Raw genomic sequence first — 25,845 nt, forward strand, 5'->3', positions numbered from 1 at the left:
GGGAAGTTTGCAGGTTTGCTTGTAAACTGAAGAAATGAGCAGAAATGCAGCGTTTTAAGTCGAAGCGTGACGTATGGAGTCACATTAGCAGCAGTGAAAGCGATGAAAACAAGTCATTTACAGCAAGCTGTGATAATTCAGTCTCAGTCAGACGGAGGCTTTTATTTAATCTGATTCCTCTTTGATGCTCAACGCCGTCTCATCACCCCGCTCCGTTTTAGTCAATTATCTGTGGAAAACACGTCCACGCTCATGTTTTCACAAACACGCAGTGAGGGTGAAGATGCACACAAAGGAGGCTTTTCTCCTCCGTTTTACTTGGAGACCAGATCTAAAAATAGAGATTTTCTCTGCATGCGTGTCAACGAGATTATCACCTTCTGAGGCAGAAGCTGCGAGGACGAGGGAGTGTGTGTGTTCTCCGTGTGTGTTCAGTGTCTGCCCAGGTGTGGGGAGAATTTCCTGCAGGTTTATGTGGATTTATCAGAGCCGGGTTTCACGGCAGACTGAAGAGGTGCGAGAGCAGCATCAGCCGTTGTCATGGCAACTAAACGGAAACTAAACTTTTCTTCCATCAGAATCGCTGAGCGACATTCCTGACACGTTTAGATGTGTTTATTTAAAAAAAAAACATCCAGAACTTTAAATTCACAAGATTTCTTCAGAGTTTTAAAATTATTTAATCAGTTTGTCCACTTGTCTGTCCGTCTGTCCATTGGAAACTTTACATAGAAACTACTTCTGGGACATTTTCCTGAGAATGAGCTGGTTTAACTTGGATTCCAGTAAATTCCGGGCAGAGCTGGATTCTTTCACACTGCCACATAGAAAAGTTGTTTTTGTTTTTAAGCATCATTGTTTACTGGCATATCCAAACGGTGGAAAACATGAGAGGAAGGTGGGAGTGGCTGTCACGCAGGTGAGGTTTCCATTTCAGCTACAACCAGATGAAAGTCTGAACCGTCAGTAAAAGATGTTTTGTGACATTTTGCAGCCGTCTGCAGACATGAGGCTGTTTTACTGTGGAGATAAAAAGCAACAAGGTTACGGTGTTTATATATCACTGTTATTTCAGATCTAAAGGTTTTGATCATCGTGAATCTAACAGTGTTTAGAAGAAAAGTTGGACCACAACATCGGCTGGAACCAGAATCTGGGAGGAGGTTTTATGTTTCAGAACCAGTGTAGAACAGCTGCAGATCATTATGGATCTATCAGACTGACTGGAGGAGGGTTCATCCTGCAGGACACAAAGATCTTCCAGTTAAAGTCATGGAGTCTGTTGGACTCCTGCAGAACCGCTGTAAACACCTCAGAGTCACGTTTGATCATGTGATCTTCCAGCTAAGAGGTTTACTTATTGTGTCCTGCGTTTGGGCCGTTCTGTGGGATCCTGGACGGTGGTTTGGATCGGGTCAGCTGACTGAAGCATCTTCAGCTTTTTATGTTGTAACAGCCAACTGGACTAATATTACAAGTTACTATGGAAACGAAAGGTGGACATCCAGCCGCCTCGGCCTGAAAGCTTGAGGTTTCGCTCCTCTGAGCGGTTCATCAGCTGGTTTCTGATGATCAGCTGTTTGTGCTTCAGACCAGAACGAGGAGAGAAGATGAAACATTAGCGTCCAGCTGCTCTGACTTCACCTGTTTGTCACAATCAGAGCCGTCTGTCATTTAGGAGCTCGAACGTCACATCCTCAGTTATCTGATTAATGTCTTCGTTAGTTTTAACGGAGCCAATCACCAGTCGCCCGCTCGGCGAGCCCGACCTGGAAGAACTGTTTCCTCTGCAGGAGGAAATTCTCCTGCACTGTTCGCTTTCTGCAGTGAAAACTAAGCAAGCAGCTGGTCTGGTCCCAGACCCAGCAGGCTGAGCCTCCAGTATGACCAGTAAGTCCATTTCTGCTCCAAAGCTCTGTTACAGGATATTATGGGGTGTTGGGTGTTTTTATTTGTGTAACAGTGAGAATGTTTTATCCCTCCTGGTTTTCTCCACGGTGGTCTCACAAGTCCTGCCTGGCATCCAGGACTCTGGATATAAATAGATCCAGGTTGTTCTGGTGGAACTTCACTATTTACCCACAGAAGGTGGAAACTCGGGGGAATATGGAGCATAATAAAAGAATATGAGCAGAAATCCCACGAGCCTCAGGCGGCGATGAAACAGTCAGAAGTGGAAGCGTATTGATTTAAAACGCTGCAGCTGGAAGCCAGAAGCACATGTAGTACAGGCGGACAGAACTGACCCAGAATTTAGAGGGCAGCTGCAGATTGTGTTGTTAACCGTTACAGGAATCAATCTCTTCAGCAAAGCACATATTCAAGGGGGGGGCAGGTTAATGTTCCTGTTGGGGGGGGGGGGGGGGGGGGGGGGGGGGGGGGGGATCTCTGCACAACCTTCTCTGCATGATGATGTTTCTCATGACGTGTCACTCCCCGTTAAATCCCGACGGTCTGATGTGGAACATGTGGACTAACCCGCCAACACGGCTACAACATGGAAGTACTTTCATTTCCAGGACGTCTCCGCCGTTCCTTACAAACATTTTAAACTGTGAATATCGAGGATTCAGCCAAACGAGGGGATCAAACCTTCCTCTGATGAGGTGCTCCTGGTCCACAAGACCAAATCTAAATAAAAAAAACTTTATTCATCAGAAAAACCCCAACATGAGAAGTAAAGCTGGGCTCATTTCCACCGTTTCCCTTCATTACGCTGCCCATCCCACCGCCCCGCCCATCCAACAGGACTTCAGCTAAGCTAGCCAGCACTACGTCGCCAGCAAACTGGTTTTCCTGCTTTGGCTTCAGGAGTCCGGAGGACTCGACGCTAAACGCTGCATCGTTGGAGCGCCGCCGTCTGACTGAACCCACGCTAACAGCTTCCTGTCTGATCCGAACCCTGCTCCGCTCGCTCGGAACGTTTGGATTCTGATTCGGATCGCAGAGGCGGACTCGGTCCACCAAACACAGGTCTGTTTCAGGAGGACCACATACAGGAGGTGGACTACAAAAACAAACCTGATCCACCCAGACCACCAGGACCTGATCCACCCAGACCACCAGAACCTGATCCACCCAGACCACCAGAACCTGATCCACCCAGACCACCAGGACCTGATCCACCCAGACCACCAGGACCTGATCCACCCAGACCACCAGGACCTGATCCACCCAGACCACCAGGACCTGATCCACCCAGACCACCAGAACCTGATCCACCCAGACCACCAGGACCTGATCCACCCAGACCACCAGGACCTGATCCACCCAGACCACCAGAACCTGATCCACCCAGACCACCAGAACCTGATCCACCCAGACCACCAGAACCTGATCCACCCAGACCACCAGGACCTGATCCACCCAGACCACCAGGACCTGATCCACCCAGACCACCAGGACCTGATCCACCCAGACCACCAGGACCTGATCCACCCAGACCACCAGGACCTGATCCACCCAGACCACCAGAACCTGATCCAGCTGCAGGTTTTCTTGCCTCTGGTTGAGGTGAAACATGATTTAAAACGTCTGATTTGTGTCCGTTTCTGTGTGGAACTTTCTCCCCTTCAGTTTTTGTTCTGTGGAAGTTTTTTAAAAAACTAAAACCAGATCCTCTTAAAAAGGATTTTATCTAAAACATCCTGTCTGTTTTTTTTTCTAAGGAACTTTATTAACATGAAATCTGCTTTATAATCCCGTTTTCCTTCCCGTCTCAGCCTCATGTTGTCATATTACAGCCACAGACATGGAAGACTTGGTCTAACGGACAGAACTACGGACCAGGACTGGACCAGGACCAGGACCGCCGGATTCTTCCACACGGTGTTTAAACTTACTCGGTCTTGACGAAGGCGTACTTGTTGATGGTCTCGATGACGTCTCTGAAGAGGATCTTGGAGGTGAGGGTGTAGCCGTGGTGCACGATGGGCTCACCCTCCTGACCGTCCCAGCAGTCCACTGTGGACAGGAGAACCAGAGAAACCAGTAACCGACATGTAAACAAGCGCTACGTTCCACATTTATCTCCCATCAGTCACACAGTCGCATTTCCACAGAGCTACACACACACACACACACACACACACAGCTTCACAATGAGTCGAGCATGAATAGGAGCAAAACAACATGGCTGCCTGCCTGCCTGACCTTCCACACAGCGGCAGCCGGCCTGCAGCACCCAGGCGTACATGTCCACCCTGGACTGCGACATCAGCTGGTCTCCCGTCAGGTAGGTGTTGTGTGACGAGGCGATGAAGTAGTTGCAGAGCGGCTGGTTCATGTCCTGGCTCACACTGTAGTGATCCGGGTTGAAGATGTCTCCCGCTGGGCTGCGCATGTAATTAGTAAAACCTAAAAGAAAAGGAAGCAGTTTCACTGTGAGCCTCGTACGCGTGTCTCTGAGCCTCTGATGTGCAGAACTCTACTTCAGATGCTTCTGAAATATGAAAACATTCCAGCTCACTTGATGCAAAATAAAAATACAAAGAAAGGTTGATTTTATAGTCCTGATGGGGATTTCATTTAGTTCCTGAAGCTGATCATTTGTTCAAACAGAACATAAAAGCATCAACACTCAGTCCAATTCCAAACAAAAAGACATGAATAAAACAGGAATCTGAGTGAGGCAGACTCACCATCGATACCCAGAACCCCTTGCTTCTGGTTCTCAGAGCACGGCTCAAACTTGTTGATGATCTCCAGACAGTGGTCCTTGGTCACCTTGGTCATCTGCAAGTGTGAGGAGCAGATTTGACAGCATGAATGCAGACGGAAAGCCTGCAGAGGAACATGAGTTATAGGAGGTTAGCCTACATATTGGTGAGTTCTCCATGTTGGCAGCAGAAGTCAGCCGTCTCTCTGGTCGCTGCTGTTTAAACCCAGTTTAATCAATCAGAAACCAGCTCTGCTTATCAATAAAAAGGGGCGTCGACCTCCCGCTGCTGTGTCCTGCTCCATCACTGTGTTTAAAGCCAATTAGACTTCAGGATGAACAAACTGTTTATAATGTGGACGACGGAGCGGAGAGTGGGGAGAGAAATCCACCCGAGTGGAGCTGAAGCCAGATCTGGAGTTGTTAGGACGAGTGTTGACAAGCTGATGCTGCTCAGAGTTACACTCCATGGCAGCTCGGCTGGATTCACAACTTTAACACTGATTACTAAAACAGCTGTCAGAAAATAAATCCCAATAAAAGCACAATGTTTTTATCATTGAGCCACATTTTATTCCCAGTAGAAGATAAACAACATATGAGATGTTGAAACTGAAACATTATTTCATAGAAAATATGAGCTGAGTGTGAGTCTGATGTCAGCAACACATCTGGAACAAGTTGGAGGGCAGCTGGGGGAGCGTTTGGTAACTAATTAGGTTAATCAGCAGCAGATCAGAAACATGACTGGGTGAGAAAAAGGAAAGATGGACGGAAATCCACCAATCAGACAAACTGGATCTAAATATTCAGAGAAAATGTTCCTCAGACTGAGGATCCCACCATCTGTTACACTGTACAGTATTATAAGATTCTGGAGGAATCTCTGTATGCTGGGACAAGGCTGGATGCTGGTGATCTTCTGCATTATAACATGATTCTCTACTGTAAACCAGTGCATGGACTCAGGAAGCTTCCAGAAACCAGTGTGAACCCAGTTCAGGCTGAAACCCACACATGCAGGTTAAAGCTCCATCATATGTGAAGAGGATCCAGAAACACGCCGTCTTCTCTGGACCAAAGCTCATTTAAAATGTTCTGAGTGGAAACCTGGATGAAGATGTGGAATAGTTTGTGGACAGCATGGACGGCGTGTCCTGCAGACTAAAGAGGAGAGGGAGCATCCAGCTTGTTATCAGCCTGCATCTCTGATGGGATGGGGTTGCATTAGTGCCGATGGCGTGGGCAGCTTCCACATCTGGGAAGCTCCATCAATGCTGAAACATCTGCTCCCATCCAGACAACGTCTCTTTCAGGGAAGACCTTCCACCATGCTGGACCACATCCTGATGGTGGAACAGGAGAACTGGTCCAGCTGGACCACATCCTGATGGTGGAACAGGAGAACTGGTCCAGCAGGACCACATCCTGATGGTGGAACAGGAGAACTGGTCCAGCAGGACCACGCTGAACCACATCCTGATGGTGGAACAGGAGAACTGGTCCAGCAGGACCACGCTGAACCACATCCTGATGGTGGAGCAGGAGAACTGGTCCAGTAGGACCACGCTGAACCACATCCTGATGGTGGAGCAGGAGAACTGGTCCAGTAGGACCACGCTGAACCACATCCTGATGGTGGAGCAGGAGAACTGGTCCAGTAGGACCACGCTGAACCACATCCTGATGGTGGAGCAGGAGAACTGGTCTAGCAGGACTTTCTTGATGGATCAGCATCCAGGTCAGAGTCCACTTCAGCCTCTTGTGATGAAGCTACTCTGTAGTTTGAGCCTGAAACAACCTGAAAACCAGCATGAGGCCACCGCTCCCACTAATCGTGTCTTCTAGATTCCAGCCTTGCATCTTTGTCTCATCTGAACGGAGAAGCAGAACAGAGTCTGGATGAAGCTGCAAGCAGACACATCTCTGCTGGATTCTGCCATCATTTCAGACAAATGGCTTCCCTAACTGGCCTCCAACGCCATCAGGAGGAAACCAAACTAATCGCTGCGACTCTGAGGAGCAAAACATCCCAACATGACCAGGATCAGAGCAGATCCAGGCCAACAAGTACTGATCAGCCGTGGCCAACCAGGTTGCAGATCCAACCCAACTAATGGATGTAAAAGGAGCAGAACGTGGTCTGCAGGACAGAAATGTATAAACCTCCGAACTCCTTTAGGTTTGGCTGTGTGGATCCATGTGGAGACGTTCCTGTCCTCCCGCTGTGACGTGGAAAGCTTGAGGCAGCAGCGACGCAGAACCACATGCAGCCGAAGAGGAGGAGATCCAGCAGCATCATTATTCTATAAAAAGGTCATTTAAAGCAACTAAACATGGTTCAAAAAGGCTTCAGAGGTATTTTAGTGGAAAATCCAAGTTTTGATTGGCTGGTGTGAGCAGGCAGCGAGGTCAGCTGACCTGAAGGCTTCACAAGATAATCCATGCAGAGACGGAAGGAAGGAAACGGCTGCAAACAAAGTCCCCGGCTTTCTGCGTTCCGCCACAGAAATGATACCAGTACGACGGGGATCCAGCCTCCCAGTACGACGGGGATCCAGCCTCCCAGTACGACGGGGATCCAGCCTCCCAGTACGACGGGGATCCAGCCTCCCAGTACGACGGGGATCCAGCCTCCCAGTACGACGGGGATCCAGCCTCCCAGTACGACGGGGATCCAGCCTCCCAGTACGACGGGGATCCAGCCTCCCAGCAGCCTCTGCAGGACTGATGCTGTCGGGCTCTACTGGGAAGAAACAGACGATGGCAGCAGACCTGCTTCGTTTTACTGAGGCTGCAGAGTGATCATGTAGGGAAGCTTTCAGAGAGGTTCCTGGGTCAGGCAGCACATGTGACCATGCTCCAACAGAGCCAGCGGCGGCGAGATTTACAGGAAGGAATCATCTGATCCATCACTGTTCTGCATTCTGACAGCCTCACAGGAAGGAGAGCAGACAGAAGCAGCGTCTACAGACACCCGGCAGGAAGTCAGACGGAAACAAACAGTGTGAGAAATGTAAACACACGCGTGATCCATCCAACGGGAATGTGATGAGCAACATAACAGCACAGTTATTTACTTAACTACTACTAATTTATTACTGACGAGTTACAAACACTGCATCCAAAGGTGGAGGGGGCGGGGCTAAAGGGGGAGCCAAGTAGCAACCTCCGGCGGTTAAAAGTGAAGCCTTTGTGGAACTGCCAAACTGCAGTTCCCCCTTCATCCACTAGGAACTCCAAAACAGAGCAAATCCCCATAGACTCCCATGTTAAAAAGACCAACTTCACAGCAGAAATAAACATGTTTACAGCAGAAATAAACATGTTCACAGCAGGAATAAACATGTTCACAGCAGGAATAAACATGTTCACAGCAGGAATAAACATGTTCACAGCAGAAATAAACATGTTCACAGCAGAAATAAACATGTTCACAGCAGGAATAAACATGTTCACAGCAGGAATAAACATGTTCACAGCAGGAATAAACATGTTCACAGCAGGAATAAACATGTTCACAGCAGAAATAAACATGTTCACAGCAGGAATAAACATGTTCACAGCAGGAATAAACATGTTCACAGCAGGAATAAACATGTTCACAGCAGAAATAAACATGTTCACAGCAGGAATAAACATGTTCACAGCAGAAATAAACATGTTCACAGCAGAAATAAACATGTTCACAGCAGAAATAAACATGTTTACAGCCTGGTTCAAAAATCCATTTTAGGTTTAATAAGTCAGGTTTACCGTCATGACAACTGTGGGGGGGAGTGAATTTTTTTCTAACTCGCCCGTTTAAAAATAATGTAATCTCGAAATTCAACATAATTAGAGATGTGTCCTTTTGATTGACAGGTACCCGATCTCCTGCTTCAAGTCAGAAGAACGTAGAACAACTGCGGTTTTTAGCCGGTTAACAACGTGACTTAGCTTTAGCCCGCTTACCTTTGTTAGCTGGTTAGCTCCTGTTATCTCGGTTAGTTCTTAGCTACAGGCAGGTCAGAGTTTGAAAGACTCCTCCCCCCTCTCAGCTCCACCTCTTTGCCCATATTTGTATTTTCCGGGCGAGACGACACGCATGCCCCTGCCAAGATGGTGATGGTAGGAACCTCCCAACGAGCTTCAATTCAGCTCTTCAGAAACCTACGGGTGACGTCACGGAGGCTCTGAGAATATTTTACGTACGGTCTAAAGGGGATAAATCTCCACTACAGCTTGACACAAAACCTCCAGACTGGTCCCATCATATCCACTTCTTTTTGTCCATTTATATACTCCAATGGAAAGCTGAAGTTTTTCCAGATCGGAGATGTTAAAGATGAAAAAGGGTTTTTCATCTCTGGTTTCTTATTAAATCTACCACTAGCCCGACGTCCGCTATGCCCCACGTCCCACCTGGCCCGACCCGTCGTCCGCCAGCTACAGGCTCATTACAGAGTGAGCATGTGCAAGGCAGTTACTCCGTCTGTTCCTTACCAAAGACTAGAATACACATCCCATTACACCCTGATGATGGGCACAAACACTTTCTCTCCAGTTATTTCACTCAGAGAAAGTTTCCTTGTAAGGATGCAGCAGAACAGCTGAGCATGCACCAGAGGAGAGAAGTTGGCTGAAACCTGCAGTTAGTTAAGGCAGGTTGTCATACTGGGAATAAATGCCAGTAGAGTCTCATCTTTAACTCAACATGGACGCTCCAACAACAAACCCACAGATAAATAATCCATCTCCAGCTGATGAGCGGCTGTCTGACCGGACAGGAAGTACCTTCTGCTCAGTCTCCAGGAAGCGGGTGAGGTCGTCGGTGTCCAGGTGGTCTTTGTGGTTGCTGTAGGTCAGCATGAGGAGGTACAGGTCTCTGCGGGTGGACATCATCTTGTAGAAGGAGCAGAACTCCTCAAAGCCCAGCGTTCCCTGGTTGTCGTCCGTGTCCGCCTCCTACAGCAGGAACAACAAACAAGTGAGTTTAAACATCCAGGAGGAGCGGAGCGTGCTCCGTCTGAGAGCTGAGGAGACGCATGTTTCACATGAGTCGCCTGGGAAAAGTCTGAATTTCAGCAGCATGTAAAAGTCTCAGATATGTGCTGCTGACATCTTGATACAACTGGAGTTAAGTCTGACACATTCAGAGCCAACAATCCTGGTTGAAAATCCAAACATGAAAATGTATCTGAATAAAAAGTTTTCTGAAGAAAATATCTGATAAAAATGGAACCATGCACAATAAAAGCAGTCGGGTAAAATAAAACACAACGTAAGCCGTCTAAAGACCAAGATCAGACACAATAAGCTGCATAAAGTCTCATTCCCCATCGATCACAGAACAAACCATCAGATCAGCGACACGTCGTCTGCTACCAGGGTCTCCATCCTCACTCCCACGACACCCAGCTCTACGTCGAATTTATAATTCCTATAATTACGCTTTAACAAAATGCTTAAATCTTTTCCTTAAGGATGAATTAAGCATCTCTAAATGCTGGATTATGAATCAGATTCTTTCACATCCTTCAACTTCAGTCCTAAAAAAGGACAAACTGCAGTAAAATGTCTGATGTTCATCTGAACCAGTTTAAAACATTTCTGAGTCTGATTTAGGTTTAAATCAGGTTCAGTGAAGTTTCTTCCTGATGGGATGCTCGGTTCAGACGGTTTTCCAGCAGAAACACGACGGGTTTGCTCACATTTTATAAAACCAAGGTTTCACAGGAGGACGTCTCCACTTGCACCGCCGATATTTATGAGAACGGCAGCAGGTCTCATTGTGACCCATGTAGTCCCTGTCTGGGTTCACACAGACCGTCCACGACGGCTACATATGCCGACCTGCACCAGAGGCCGTCCCGCTCCGTCACCGATGACGTCCGTGACAGTTGGAGCTTGGCTCGGTGTGGCTGGCACACACACAGACACACACACACACGGCTGAGCTGCAGTTAGATGCAAATAGACGCTGAAGTCTTTCACGTCAAGCGAAGATTTGAGTTGAAAGATGAAAATTTATCATATTTCATCTAGATATTCAGATATAAAATGTATTTCATAACAACTTAAAAACCTGAACTCTTCATGAACTCTTTCCTACCAGCATGTCTTCTCCTTACAACCTTCATCAGGAGACCAGTCACCATGAAGTGTCTCCTCTGAGATCAGCTGACACAGATCGGTGTTGATAAAGGGTTTTCCCTCCACAACTGTTAATATCAGCTGCACGCCGTGCGAGACATCATGTCCTGGTTGGCATGAGAGATGAATCATGAATGGCTTGTTTACATCTGTGACCGTTCCTCACAGTTTCATTCCTATTAGCCCTGTGAAGGAGTCACCAGTGGGCCCTTGTGGTCCTCCCACCGGACAATCATCTTACCAGCATGTGGTTTCGTCATGACCATTCATGTCAGCTGGATGAAAGCAGGTGAAAATACGTTTTCAGCAACATTCAGGCTGATTTTCAGGTCAGTGTGACTCGGAGCGTTTAGCTCCAGCAGTTACCAGACCAACCGGGCTGGTCCTGCTGTTTGGCAGAGAAACTCAACCAGCAGCGAGGCCTGACGTCCACAAACTGCAGCTCTGCACTGAGACCACTTCGTCTTTTTCATCCTGAAATGCTTCCAGTTTGCAACCATTTGAGTGTTCTGCATCCTTAACAAATATGTAGAAGTAGGGCTGCACGATTCTGGATAAAACAAGAATCAGGATTTTTTTTGCTTAGAATTGAGATCATGATTCTATCATGATTTTTTTCCAATATAAATATTTATTACATGTATTACCAGCACATCAACTTTGCAACAGCTGACACTGAACATAAAAACAATAAATGCCTCTCTTATCTTCTCTTACACACACAACCTTTAAATAATTTTATATAATAATATTTATATAACAATACTTTTTCTGTGCATAAGGTGATGAGAGGTCGGTATGTTTCTTAAAATATAAACAGGAGGGTTGGACATGAAGCTAGAAACTTCACACAGCAGTCCTTTGGTTAATTTTGATATTCTGACATTTAACAATGGAGGACAAAAGTGATTTATGCACTGTGGGTCTAAAGGGATTCAGAATCTACTTTTTTTAAAGTGATAACCTATTTCAATGGCAAAATAAAAAAATAAAATGAAAAAAAAACCCACAGAAAAGAGTTTATTAATAGTACTAAACATATTTAGGGTGGTTTTGACTCATCTTCTTTCTCCCACATTATTCCTCTCTCCTACAACGACCATTACATTACAGCATATGACCAGTTTAAACTGGACATTAACAATCTAAATGGACGTTAGTTTACATCCCACTCTGTAAGCCAGCCTGGGATCAGCCGTGGATTTGCACATGCACTGTTCATTGTGACCGTGCACGTGGACTTGTGCAGGTGTCCTCCCTGCTCCTCTGACCGGCTGGGAGTGCTTTATGATGGGGGGAGGCTCCCACCGCTCGTTCCTGACAGGCACTGCTAAACAAGATGTGCTTTCAAGTCAGTCGCTAAAACACCAGAAACGTCTCCAAGAACTCCAGTAAAAGTCGCTGGATTTCTCCCTAGTCGCCAGATTTAGCGAGAAAGTCGGCAAGTTTTTTTCCTACCAGCCGGCATCTGCGTCGCGTGGTGTAAGGCTCCGCCGTTGTCGTTGGTTAAGGGAGAAAGAGGGAAAATGAGATCGTATACAAGTATGAATCAGAGGGAGCACTTGTTTTTATGCAGGTGATGTCCCAGTTTGAAATGCAGTATGTTTGTAGTCTTTTTTTTTTTTTTTTTTTTTTTTTTTTTTTTTTTTTTTAAATCGTCTTCTTTTGAAAATGAGATCGTATACAAGTATGAATTGAGATCGCGATTCTTTGTGCAGCCCTATGTAGTAGGATTAAAAAGAAACTTCCTCGTCCATCCATCGCTGCTGGGACTGCAGAGTCGTATCAAACCGTTTCCACGACTTTCTGCCTCCAGTTTGTTTTTCTGGGAGGAAAACAACGATTCCCACCGGCTGAGAAACCAAAAACCACATTCCAGTAAAATCATCAGGAGAAACGGCGGCAACGGAAACGAGCTGGGATGAAGCTACAGTATGTTTCCAGAAAGGACATCCTGCCTGGAAAACATGGTTCTGCAAGCTAGTGTGAAAATGTACAAATGGAAAAGCTCATTAACACGCTAAACCCCTTCGTTCAGGCTTCCCCCTTCGTTCAGGCTTCCCCCTTCGTTCAGGCTTCCCCCTTCGTTCAGGCTTCCCCCTTCGTTCAGGCTTCCCCCTTCGTTCAGGCTTCCCCCTGTGACACAGGTCACATGGTCACAGCGACTGGCAGAGTTACGCACATGGCAGGAGTTTAAGCAGAGCTGTGCATCACACACACATCCATCTGACTGTTGGTTTCTCCATCATACAAACTGGAATCTGAGCAACGCTGATCAGGAAAGGTGTGAAAACCCATCACAGGTTATTCTGCATCGTCGGTCCCTCGCTGCAGAGACAATCCCTGACACGAGGACGACAAAGTGAAACTGACAGCAGAGCCTTTTCTGGACACAAAACATCCACTGAGCCTCTTTTCATCCCATCATCTGCATTTATTATGCATGACCTCAGCACTTAGATTGTTTCATGTCTTGTTCTTTTAGTTCAATGGCTAATAAGGAATAATTTACCGGTTAGTTCTGCAGCTGCCTCCTGATGCAAAGCAGCGCCAAACTTCCCTGCTCTCATTCATTTTTGATCAAAGCCTGCGCTGTCGGGGTTTGCTTTGTGCTCTCGTTGAGAAGTTTAGTGATGTGTAACATCATCACGTCTCTCTTCTGTCACCGTACAGGCTGCATAATGGAGCAAACATCTACGGCTGCACGCCACCTGTCAAGTTTGGAACAATCTTCAGAAACGCACATTGTTCAGCGCCACCTGGTAAACTACTTGTAAACACAAATAATTAAGCAGCCAATCACACGGCAGCTTGTAGACATGATGAAGACAACGTGCTGAAGTTGAAACTGAGCATCAGGATGAGGAAGAAAGCAGATTTAAGTGGCTTTGAACGTGGCTTGTTGGTCTGGATCCATCTCTAGAGTCTCCAGAGAAGGTCTGAAGAAGAGAAAATATCCAGCTGATGATGTCAGAGGTCAGAGGACACTGGTCAGACTGGTTGGAGATGATGGAAAGACAACAGGAAGTCCAGTAAGCACTGGTTCCAACCAGAACATCCACTCTAAACACGTCCAGCCTGGAAGCAGATGGTCTCCAGCAGCAGAAGACCACAGCGGGTTCCCTCCTGTCAGTGAGAACAGGAAACTGAGGCTACAATTCACACAGACTCACCAGAACTGGACAATAGAAGATGGAGAAACTGGTCTGATGAGTCTCCAGTTCAGCTCCACATTCACATGGTAGGATCAGAATCTGCTGGGATCCTGCCTGAGGGCCTCAGAGCTGCAGAAACTGCTGATGTTTTTAAAAAAACGCTCAAAACCTACATTTTTAGTTTAGCTTTAAACTAAGTTTTAACATTCTTATATTAGCCTATATTTATTCTTCTTTTAGTTCATTTGATTTATTTATATATTTTATATATTTACATATTAGTATAAATGTTATTATTTTTGGGTGGATTTTACTTTTAGTCATCACTCCAGCTCTCTTCTCATTGGGGTCCTCTTCACCGAGGGCTGCCCCTGCTCTGACTGTATGGGTGTTGCTGCGGGGGCTGTCCCTGTCGGGTGGGTCGGGATCCGGCGCTGCAGCCTTACAGTTGTGGCGTGGGTCCTGTCTGCCCGGACCCGGGTGGCCCCCACGGTGATAGCCTGGGTGGTCATGGGTGGGGGTAGCCCTTTGTGTAGATGCACCGTGAGGATATTATTTCCTTGTCTGGTGCACATGTACCTGGCCATTTGTCTTCTAACTGTTATAGGGCTCATGGGGCGTGGGTGAGGGTGGTTGTGGGCTACAAGGGGGACTGTGGATGTATGTGTGTGTGTTTTATTTGATGTAAATTGTTTTATTATGTGAAGAACTTTGCATGGTTTTTTTTTTTTTAAGCACGAAAAGTGCTGGAGACAAAAAGTTTGATTTGATTTGGAAACATCATGACAACATGGATCCATCCTGCTGTCAGGATCAACGCTTCAGGTTGCTGCTGGTGGGATGGTGGGGGGAGGTTTTCTCCCACTTTGGTCCCCTTAGTACCAACATAACATGGTTTAACCTCCACAGCCTACCTGAGTCCTGCTGCCGACCATGTCCATCCCTTTCTGAGCACAGTGTAGCATCTTCTGATGGAAACTTCCAGCAGGATGATGCACCATGTCACAAAGCTCACATCATCTCCACCATGACGATGAGTTCACTGTCCTCCAACGGCTCCACAGTCACCAGATCTACATCCAGCAGAGCAGCTTTGGGATGAGGTGGAACGGGAGGTTCTCATGGTGATGAGGTGGAACAGGAGATTCTCATCTTGATGAGGTGGAACGGGAGATTCTCATCTTGATGAGGTGGAACGGGAGATTCTCATCTTGATGAGGTGGAACGGGAGATTCTCATGGTGATGAGGTGGAATGGGAGATTCTCATGGTGATGAGGTGGAACGGGAGATTCTCATGGTGATGAGGTGGAACGGGAGATTCTCATGGTGATGAGGTGGAACGGGAGATTCTCATGGTGATGAGGTGGAACGGGAGATTCTCATGGTGATGAGGTGGAACGGGAGATTCTCATGGTGATGAGGTGGAACGGGAGATTCTCATGGTGATGAGGTGGAACGGGAGATTCTCATGGTGATGAGGTGGAACGGGAGATTCTCATGGTGATGAGGTGGAACGGGAGATTCTCATGGTGATGAGGTGGAACGGGAGATTCTCATGGTGATGAGGTGGAACGGGAGATTCTCATGGTAATGAGGTGGAACGGGAGATTCTCATGGTAATGAGGTGGAACGGGAGATTCTCATGGTAATGAGGTGGAACGGGAGATTCTCATCATGATGAGGTGGAACGGGAGATTCTCATGGTGATGAGGTGGAACGGGAGATTCTCATGGTGATGAGGTGGAACGGGAGATTCTCATGGTAATGAGGTGGAACGGGAGATTCTCATGGTAATGAGGTGGAACGGGAGATTCTCATGGTAATGAGGTGGAACGGGAGATTCTCATGGTAATGAGGTGGAACGGGAGATTCTCATCATGATGAGGTGGAACAGGAGATTCTCATGGTGATGAGGTGGAACGGGAGATTCTCATGGTGATGAGGTGGAACGGGAGATTCTCATGGTGATGAGGTGGAACGGGAGATTCTCATGGTGATGAGGTGGAACGGGAGATTCTCATGGTGATGAGGTGGAACGGGAGATTCTCATGGTGATGAGGTGGAACGGGAGATTCTCATGGTAATGAGGTGGAACGGGAGATTCTCATGGTAATGAGGTGGAACGGGAGATTCTCATCATGATGAGGTGGAACAGGAGATTCTCATGGTGATGAGGTGGAACAGGAGATTCTCATGGTGATGAGGTGGAACGGGAGATTCTCATGGTGATGAGGTGAAACGGGAGATTCTCATGGTGATGAGGTGAAACGGGAGATTCTCATGGTAATGAGGTGGAACGGGAGATTCTCATGGTAATGAGGTGGAACGGGAGATTCTCATGGTAATGAGGTGGAACGGGAGATTCTCATGGTAATGAGGTGGAACGGGAGATTCTCATGGTAATGAGGTGGAACGGGAGATTCTCATGGTGATGAGGTGGAACGGGAGATTCTCATGGTGATGAGGTGGAACGGGAGATTCTCATGGTGATGAGGTGGAACGGGAGATTCTCATGGTGATGAGGTGGAACGGGAGATTCTCATGGTGATGAGGTGGAACGGGAGATTCTCATGGTGATGAGGTGGAACGGGAGATTCTCATGGTAATGAGGTGGAACGGGAGATTCTCATGGTAATGAGGTGGAACGGGAGATTCTCATGGTGATGAGGTGGAACGGGAGATTCTCATGGTGATGAGGTGGAACGGGAGATTCTCATGGTGATGAGGTGGAACGGGAGATTCTCATGGTGATGAGGTGGAACGGGAGATTCTCATGGTAATGAGGTGGAACGGGAGATTCTCATGGTAATGAGGTGGAACGGGAGATTCTCATGGTAATGAGGTGGAACGGGAGATTCTCATGGTAATGAGGTGGAACGGGAGATTCTCATCATGATGAGGTGGAACAGGAGATTCTCATGGTGATGAGGTGGAACAGGAGATTCTCATGGTGATGAGGTGGAACGGGAGATTCTCATGGTGATGAGGTGGAACAGGAGATTCTCATGGTGATGAGGTGGAACAGGAGATTCTCATGGTGATGAGGTGGAACAGGAGATTCTCATGGTGATGAGGTGGAACGGGAGATTCTCATGGTGATGAGGTGGAACGGGAGATTCTCATGGTGATGAGGTGGAACGGGAGATTCTCATGGTGATGGGCAGCAACTAGCTTTATGTTAATGCGAAGCAGAATTTCTGAGGAACGTTTCCAACATCTTGCTGAATCTACCACAGCAGTTCTGAAGATCTGACCTCCTTGTTTATTTATTCATTCTTATGTCTATATTTTAAGTTACACCACTAATAAACCACAAACATTATATTGTGGTTTTATGCTTTTAAAATTATGTCAGAAGAACCTAAAATGCACTTTTACCTTTACAGGTAAACTTTAGACTTTTTCTAACCTCTAAACATTCAACCTTTCAGTGTTTCTGTATTTCATTCACAAAACCAAAAAGCAGCATCTGAACCATAAATCAACCACAATGTTCTGGTCAAACAGCAGCTGTTTTACACATCAAACCAGGAGGACACCCAACACGACCAGCTGCGGTGTTCAACACCAGTTAGCTCTGGTTTGACATGAAGGCATCACCAGTCTCCCACTCAAACGTCCTACAACATGATATAAAGTCAGTGTAGCACCAACCTGTTACATTTTCTGTAAATTTCCCCTGAAAGCTGAACACCTCTGGTTTTAGTGAGCAGTGTTTCCACATGGATGCTTTTAAAAGTAATCAGATTACCAGTGTACGAGTATAAACAGTAGTATAGCTAGTCCTCCAACCAGGAGAGCCTGTAAGTAGGTTAAGCCAGGAAACTAGCCAAGAGAACACACACACACACACACACACACACACACACACACACACACACACACACACACACACACACACACACACACACACACACACACACACACACACACACACACACACACACACACACACACACACACACACACACACACACACACACACACACACACACACGCGGCCAGATTGGTCCCTGGTGTGTTTACCCTGCATTACACCAGAGGCCATCTGTTTCCCGGGAGCACCATATGGGTGACCATGAACGGGACTTAGCGATAGCAAGCTGGCTGGTTGCTCTGCAGGAGGAGGCTAAAGCAACATGTTTAACGGGTTAGCATGTCAGCATGCTAACCCTGAGCCGTCCAAGGGTTGGTGGTTCAGCTGTGGGCTGGCCAGCATCTGCAGACTCCAGACGCACAACATACCCCTTCAACTTTCATAACAAGCTGCTCTGTTTCCCTTTTAAAGCTAGAAGTTAGAACAGCTTTCAGATTAAAATCTGAATTACAGATTAAAAATCTGTAAAAGTGGATTTACAGGAAGAAAACAGGGCCAGCTTGCGACTGCGAGGGAAACGAGTTTCTGCAGGAACTTTCAGGGACTTTACCACATCATGAATACTTCTGCTGAGGAAAATGCAGGATTTATCGCACAGCTTCTACCAAACATTTCAGTTTCTCTTCACAAGGCTTTCATATGCAGGAGGTCAGCGTCGGCGTCTGACACGCAGGAGTTTCAGGGCTCTTTGTCTCGTTCAGTGTTTAGTTTCAGCTGAAAAACGCAGAACAGCTCTTTACAAAGTGAAAACCTGACAAAAGAACCTTTTCCATCAAGTTCTTCTAAAGGCTGAATTATGCAGAAGTCAGGAATAATTGCTTCTTTTAGAAAACCTGACAAAGCCTTTCGGCCTTGAGCTGTCCTGCTCCAGGAGTTACTGACATCATCATCATCACCGCCTGGATGGACTGAAGACGGCGGCGGCTGACGTCAGCGCAGCAACCAGAAACATGCTGCGTTTCCACAGGCAGAAGAAATGTCTGCATCGTGTCCGTACCTTGAACATCTGCTTGACCTTCTGGCGGGGAAGGTTGACGTTGAGTTTGTGCAGAAGCTGCAGGACCTCACTGATGCTTAAACTCCCGTCTCCGTTCTTATCGGCCTCGGTGAAGGTCTGCTTCAGCCATGTGATCAGCGGCACGTTAAGGATTTTAAGGCATCACATCCAGCTGCACCTGAAAAAGACATCATCTCGTCGTGGTGCCACGTCTCTACTGAAGGATATTGGTCGCGGGTGCGCTGCCTCTTGGCCAGACTGTCCTCGTCGCTGATGCCGGCCATCAGGTACTTGAGGCCGGTGATCCAGGTCCGTGCCTCCTCTCCTGTGCCAGAGACCAGGTCCAGGGACTCCATGTGCTCTCCGTAGTACAGGCTGAAGCAACAGTTGGGGTCGAAGCTGCCGTCTGCGTACCGCTGGAAGATCTCCGACTGCTTGCCTTCGCACACTTCCCGGATGGAGTCGATGGAGACTGAGGAAACAGGAAGTTAACAAGTGAGTGGACAAAATACTTTTCCAGCCGTGTGACGTCGCCGACGGCGTCTGGCGTTGATAAAAACAGAATATTATGGAGGGAAAAGGATGACGAGACAACAATACATCCATTACGTCCCATCTATAAACAACTCACAATGCCGTTAGTCCACGAGCTGCTCGGATCAGAACCAGATCTGATTGGCTGCTTTTAAAACCACATAATTAATGAGTTGTATGTGGAGAATTCTTCCAGTTGTAGCATTCAGAAGTCAACAAGGTGCAGTGTGTGAAACGTACCTGGATGATGTTCCGACTGGGAAAAATTCCCAAGTATGATTTTATACTTTCTGCCATCGTTCTATAGATTTACCCTCCCTCCCTCCCTCCCTCCCTTCCTCCCTTCCTTCCTCCCTTCCTTCCTTCCTTCCTTCCTTCCTTCCTTCCTCTTACTCTTATGATTACTGCTTAAACAACTTAGTTTGTTTTTGACCGCTGCTCTGCTACGAGTGGAACAACACGTATATATTACACACAAACAAAACACTTTTCTACAGAACTGGTTTATAAATCATGTTAACACAGTGAATAATCTACTAAATGCAAATGATGAGGTGTTTATGGAAAAATATGATATTGATGCTCCACAAAGACTTTTACATGGTTTACCAGTTTTATCTGTTCGTGTTCAGGATAACTTAAGTTTTTTCAGGAAATTTTCAGGACTTGTTGGAAATGTGAAAAGGAAGAACTTAATCTTGGTGGTGATCCGGATCACTGTTTGGATCCAGGAACTTTATAAAGGCCTTGGCAGAGGTTTACCTTCTCCGAGTGTTTTTCTGTGTAAATTTTGAATTGTAGAGTTTTTACCCAATGCTTTATTTTCAGACTGCAAATCCAAATGTATCAATAAACAATCAAATATGTTAGTATCAAATTCATGTATACATTTATTTATATTGTATCTACCTTATATCCTAGTTAAAGAGCATTATAAAAAATATTTTAGCATAAAACCACGTTGTTTTTAATGTTTTACAGTGATATGTATCACAACATCTCAGCTCTTTGTAACAAACCAAACTGAGAAAAATCAGGTAAAAATTGGTTGAATTATTGTTGTGGTTGGACCTACACCTTACAGATAAATGCATTGGAGGCGCATGGAGACCCATCCAAGATGGCGGCGCGATGAGACGTCAGCTCGTAGAGGCAGCGTGGTACGATGCGGCGTCCATGTATATATGATGTCTATGGGTCCAGTGACCTCAGATGCAGCCATGACTGCCATACAGGTCACTACAGTCTTCTTCTGTGGTGCTTTTAAGGCATTACATATCCCAACCGGCGCTCTGGTTCCTATCAGACTAAGCCTGGCTGCAGATTTAAAGCTTCCGATGCAGCTGCACCGTTAAAAGGTTGCAAACTGCTGCATGGCGTGTGACATGTTAGTAAATGTAGAGGAGAATTTTAAAAACAGCGTTGGCTTCATCTCCTGCAACCTCTAATTCACATCATTTCTCATCTTTCAGAACTGGGATGTTTAAACATCTCGGCTTTCAGAAGAAAAAACATTTTGTCAATTTTATTTAAGGCGCTCCTGATGCAGAACCCTCCACCATAAAATAAGCAAAGCTTGTTAAAAGATACCAAATAAGCCTCAGGAGGCGGCTGGAGGGGCCACGAGCTGCTCCTACATGGAGGTTTGATTTGAGATTCATAACGAGGAATTAAATAATTCTGAATTAAAATATTCTTTGTGTTTAATTCCGAACTGAGGTTTACGTGGAAAATACGTTCATGTAGTTCTGCTCTGAAGCGGAGGGTTGGGAAGGGATCTGATTGGACAGAGGGAAACTCCGCTTCCTGCTTCTCGCCTCTTGGATGCAACATGGAAAACTCCATAAGAAGAACCATTTTGCTTTGATTTTAATGATTTTAAATCCTAACTCCACATGAGGATCCCTGTTTTCAGCAGGTGAAGAGGAAAAGACCGTTCCGGAGACGGGCGGCGGAAGACGTGGGGAATACGTGCGTCATCGGGACGGACAAGGAGCGTGTGCAACAACGATGGGAATAAACTCAGAGCAGAAAGTGAACATTTACATGATGGAGGAATTAATCAGTAAAATGGGAACTGTCATTTCCACTAAGAAATAAGTGCTTTTATCTATTTACAGCAGATTCAACTTTTATTCAGACTAACATAAACATGGCCACGGTGTGATGGAGAGTTTTAACTGGAGTAGAAATCCGCCTGCTGGCTGCGAGGCCAACGAGATCGGGCCTCAAGCAGCATCAGCTGTCTGGGAAAATGCAGATATGAGAGAATAAAACTGCACATCAATAATCCACCATTAGGAGCAGAGGCATGAAGCTAACAGGCCGCCTGCATCTCTACAACCTTCAGGATGCAGGATGAGTCTGCTTCTTGTTCTGCACGTCTAACAGACCTGATCCTCTGAAGTTGTCAGATTAATTCAGGTAAAACAGACTCATATTCAGACGTTCATCTCAGTTCTGGAGCTGTCAGCCACTGTGTGGACCACAAACAGGTTCCTGTCCAGGCTGAGTGAGCAGAATCCATCAGTCTGAGGCAGCTGTGTGATGCTACCGACACGACGCAGGTCCTCCCCACAACGCCACATCAGGACACAGCGGCGCGTGCTCCAGGTAGAACTCCAGCTACGACTTTCTGCTGAACTGAAACCTTTCTGCTGGTGGAGCTTCTTGTCGTTTCACCTCATCAGCTGCTTCGTTACCAGCTGGCTGGTCGTTCAGACCAGGAAGAAACATTTAATCATGCCTACCTAATGATGCCAATTAGAGAAAATAGAATGTGTTTTAACTCCTGCATGGAAGAGAAATCTGTGCATGATTATTAATTCAGACATTTATTTCTCCTTCCAGAGAATTCTAAACCGTCCTCTGATCCAGTCCAAAGGGGACTCCAGCTTCTCTTCTCAGAAGTTTTCTACTTCCTTCATTTCCACTCCAGCCTTTTGGCCGACTTGTCCTTCCCACCGATGAATCCTTCAGGCAGAGATCAGCTCCTAAGTCGAGGTAAAGGATCTGAAATCCAGCAAAGACCTGGACCAGGACCTGAAAGATGCATCTGGACCTGTAGCTGATCCCAAGCTTTATCAGAAACGGTCTCCATGGAAACGTGGCGGCCAAGTAGCCAGAAAAGGCTGAGGTCACATGACCCAAGAACTGAACGGAAGATCAGTGGAACCAGGTCTGATGGAGGGACGGATCCTCTCCAGAACCAGGACCTCATCAGGTCTGATGGAGGGACGGATCCTCTCCAGAACCGGGACCTCATCAGGTCTGATGGAGGGACGGATCCTCTCCAGAACCGGGACCTCAGCAGGTCTGATGGAGGGACGGATCCTCTCCAGAACCGGGACCTCAGCAGGTCTGATGGAGGGACGGATCCTCTCCAGAACCGGGACCTCATCAGGTCTGATGGAGGGACGGATCCTCTCCAGAACCGGGACCTCAGCAGGTCTGATGGAGGGACGGATCCTCTCCAGAACCGGGACCTCAGCAGGTCTGATGGAGGGACGGATCCTCTCCAGAACCAGGACCTCAGCAGGTCTGATGGAGGGACGGATCCTCTCCAGAACCGGGACCTCAGCAGGTCTGATGGAGGGACGGATCCTCTCCAGAACCGGGACCTGAACATTACTGAAGCAGTGTGGGATCATCTGGAAAGAGATGGGAACAAAAGGAAACATCTGGAGGAGGATGATAGAAAGTCCTTCCAGGTAAGTTTAATAATTTTGTTTAATAATCCATCATCTTGTTGTGAAGAAAAAAAATCTGAAGTAAACATGTATGAAGTTTGTGTGTGTACTGCATGTAATCAAGGTGCATGAAGTGTGTTTGATGCTTGTTAACATGCTGAGCTTCCTGGTTAGAAGGGAGAACCAGTTGATCTGCAGTAAACTCATCTGGAAACATCTGTAGCACAGAACAGGCAGCATGGTGGGGAACGTATTCCCAGACCGCCGAGACGCCGAGGTCCGTCAGGGTTTCACACACAGGGTGACCCGCTGACTGAAGCTGGGCGAACACAGCGACTCCTCCCTTCATCAAACTGCAGACATGTGATCTGAAGAGGAGGCGGATTAACACGCATGATGTCCTGCAGCACAAGGAGCTTAAAGGTTCCATCAGAGCTACTTATTTAACTTTTTCCTGTCTCTTATTTTCTCCTCTGAAAGTTTAAGAACAGTAGAAAGCATGAAACCTAAAAGCCCAAAGTTCAGCTTCTCCGCAGGTTAATAAAACGTCAGCAGTCAGGATCAGCTTCACCTGGAAAATCAGCTCCAAAAGGCCAACAAGCAGAATTCCAGATGCAAAGTCCCAGCAAGATTAGGAAGGAGGGTTTCCATGAGCTCCTACCTCCAGGTTCTCTAAAGGTGTATCATGTCAGCAGATAAATAGTACAACACTGGAGGAGCGAGGAGCTTTTCTGCGTCTGGAACTGAACGCCTGCTGGTTCCTGAGAACTACAACCAGATTCTCCGTTTCCTGTCATGCTCAGATGAAGGCTGAAGCCACGCCTCGATGGCAGCGTTGGTAGAAGATGGAATAAAATCCCCACGCCTTCAGCTGTCTGGTGCAACGTCCCAAGCAGCAGAAGGATCTGGAAGGACATGGCGGGGCCGTGACGGAGGGAAACGGAGGATTGTTTTTGGCACATTCCCCACATCCCTTCCTGTCCTACAGCTTCAGATGCAGAAGAGAAACTCTTCCAAAAGCCCAACTAGTGGATTTAAATGTGTTTTTATACAACATGGGGTCAGACACACTTTCCTGGTTTAGGGGGATCGAACCTGCGACATGCTCTAAAGCAGCAACGTTTCTAAAAACACTGATCCAGTTGTTTCCAGTAAAACTCATTCAGCTACAAAAGCTTTTGGATTTAATGTGAAGTGTCCATCAGGACCTGAGCCGAAGCCCCCCCCAACCCATCAGCTGCGTTTGTTCGGATCCGCCAGTGAAGCCTGCGGCTGCTGGTTGTATTTAGGGCCGCGTGTGCGACACACTTTTTAGGCAGATTAAAGCTAATGAATAATTGAAGGGACTTAAGGAGCTTATTTTCCAGGACTACAGAGGAGGGAAGCAATGGGAAGCTGATCCCCTGGTCCCCCGGGGGACGCCCAGTCACGCTGCGAGCTCCACCACGGCCTCACTTTCTTCTGTCCTAAAACACTCCGAGCTGCGACACCGTGCGGCCGCCGCAGACGCCGTGCGGCCGCCGCAGACGGGCTGCAGACGCCGTGCGGCCGCCGCAGACGCCGTGCGGCCGCCGCAGACGGGCTGCAGACGCCGTGCGGCCGCCGCAGACGGGCTGCAGACGCCGTGCGGCCGCCGCAGACGCCGTGCGGCCGCCGCAGACGGGCTGCAGACGCCGTGCGGCCGCCGCAGACGCCGTGCGGCCGCCGCAGACGGGCTGCAGACGCCGTGCGGCCGCCGCAGACGGGCTGCAGACGCCGTGCGGCCGCCGCAGACGCCGTGCGGCCGCCGCAGACGCCGTGCGGCCGCCGCAGACGCCGTGCGGCCGCCGCAGACGCCGTGCGGCCGCCGCAGACGCCGTGCGGCCGCTGCAGACGTTATGCAGGAAGGAGAAATGTCCTTGAGGCCTAATGAAGCGAAAAGCAGCCATTACTGACGGCAGAGAGATGTCGCACGCGGGTTCAAAGGTCAGGCAACACGTAGAAACACCGGAACAGTCCTCATGTTCGGTTTGTCAGCGTTGGGATGTGTGACGCTGCGTCAGCCCGGCGTGAGAAGAGACAGCCAATCGCTGCAGCGGAGGAAACTCGAGCTGCAGCAGCCCCTCGGCTCCGAGACGTAGAACACACCGACTTTACAGCATAAACACACCTGGACATGTTTACATGCAACACGCCTCGTGTCAAACCGCCGTAACCATGCCAACGCCCTGCACTGAGGTCTGACTTCCTGTTTCTATTTAAAATCTAAAGTCCTGGTCTTCTGTTAGAAACGCGGCTTCGTGAGCGGCGTGGCGTCAGAAGCAAAATGGTGTCCGGAAGCATCGCGTAGCCCGACGCAAACACACGTGTTCTGCATGTAAACACCAGAGCTGGAGTGTTTAGTGTGTGTATTACTGTGTATGAACTGAGAGTCAAGCAGCAAAGCATCTGAAGTGGCGTTTTACGTCCCCGCATGGACGCCGGGACGGCGGGGGTCTTCAACCTGCGGCTCCAGAGCTGCAACTGGCTCTTTGGATGTTCCACAACACATAACACCGGCTAAAAATAAAGATTAAATGTTTAAATATGTCATTTTTCATGCAATGAAAACTTCCACAACATGACGAAGATTATTCTGCTTGTCCTAAAGCTGGAAACGTTTCGTCATCTATCGTCTCTTTGCAACGTTTGTCTGTTTTACTTTACCTGAAACAGAAAGAAAACTACCTGTCATGGATATATCTACAAAAGGAAGTAATCTTTCCTCAGAAGGACACCTGTGGCTCCAAACTTAGCTTAGCTGAGCTGATGGCAAAAACGG

At 47.5% G+C, this 25,845-nt stretch overlaps 1 protein-coding gene across 1 annotated transcript in view; it reads right to left on the reverse strand.

Moving 5' to 3' along the window:
* The window catches only part of plch2a (phospholipase C, eta 2a), a 63,355-nt gene that overhangs the window by 26,365 nt on the left and 11,145 nt on the right, over positions 1-25,845 (reverse strand). Inside the window, exons 3-8 of the mRNA XM_079238627.1 lie at positions 19,041-19,294; positions 18,823-18,942; positions 9,434-9,604; positions 4,641-4,734; positions 4,153-4,356; positions 3,843-3,963 (exon numbers count right to left, since the gene is read on the reverse strand). Coding sequence (XP_079094753.1) covers positions 3,843-3,963; positions 4,153-4,356; positions 4,641-4,734; positions 9,434-9,604; positions 18,823-18,942; positions 19,041-19,294 — 964 coding nt within the window. The remainder of the gene's footprint in view (positions 1-3,842; positions 3,964-4,152; positions 4,357-4,640; positions 4,735-9,433; positions 9,605-18,822; positions 18,943-19,040; positions 19,295-25,845) is intronic.

Source organism: Telmatherina bonti (assembly GCF_933228915.1).
Source record: "Telmatherina bonti genome assembly, chromosome: 4".
NCBI lineage: Eukaryota > Metazoa > Chordata > Actinopteri > Atheriniformes > Telmatherinidae > Telmatherina > Telmatherina bonti.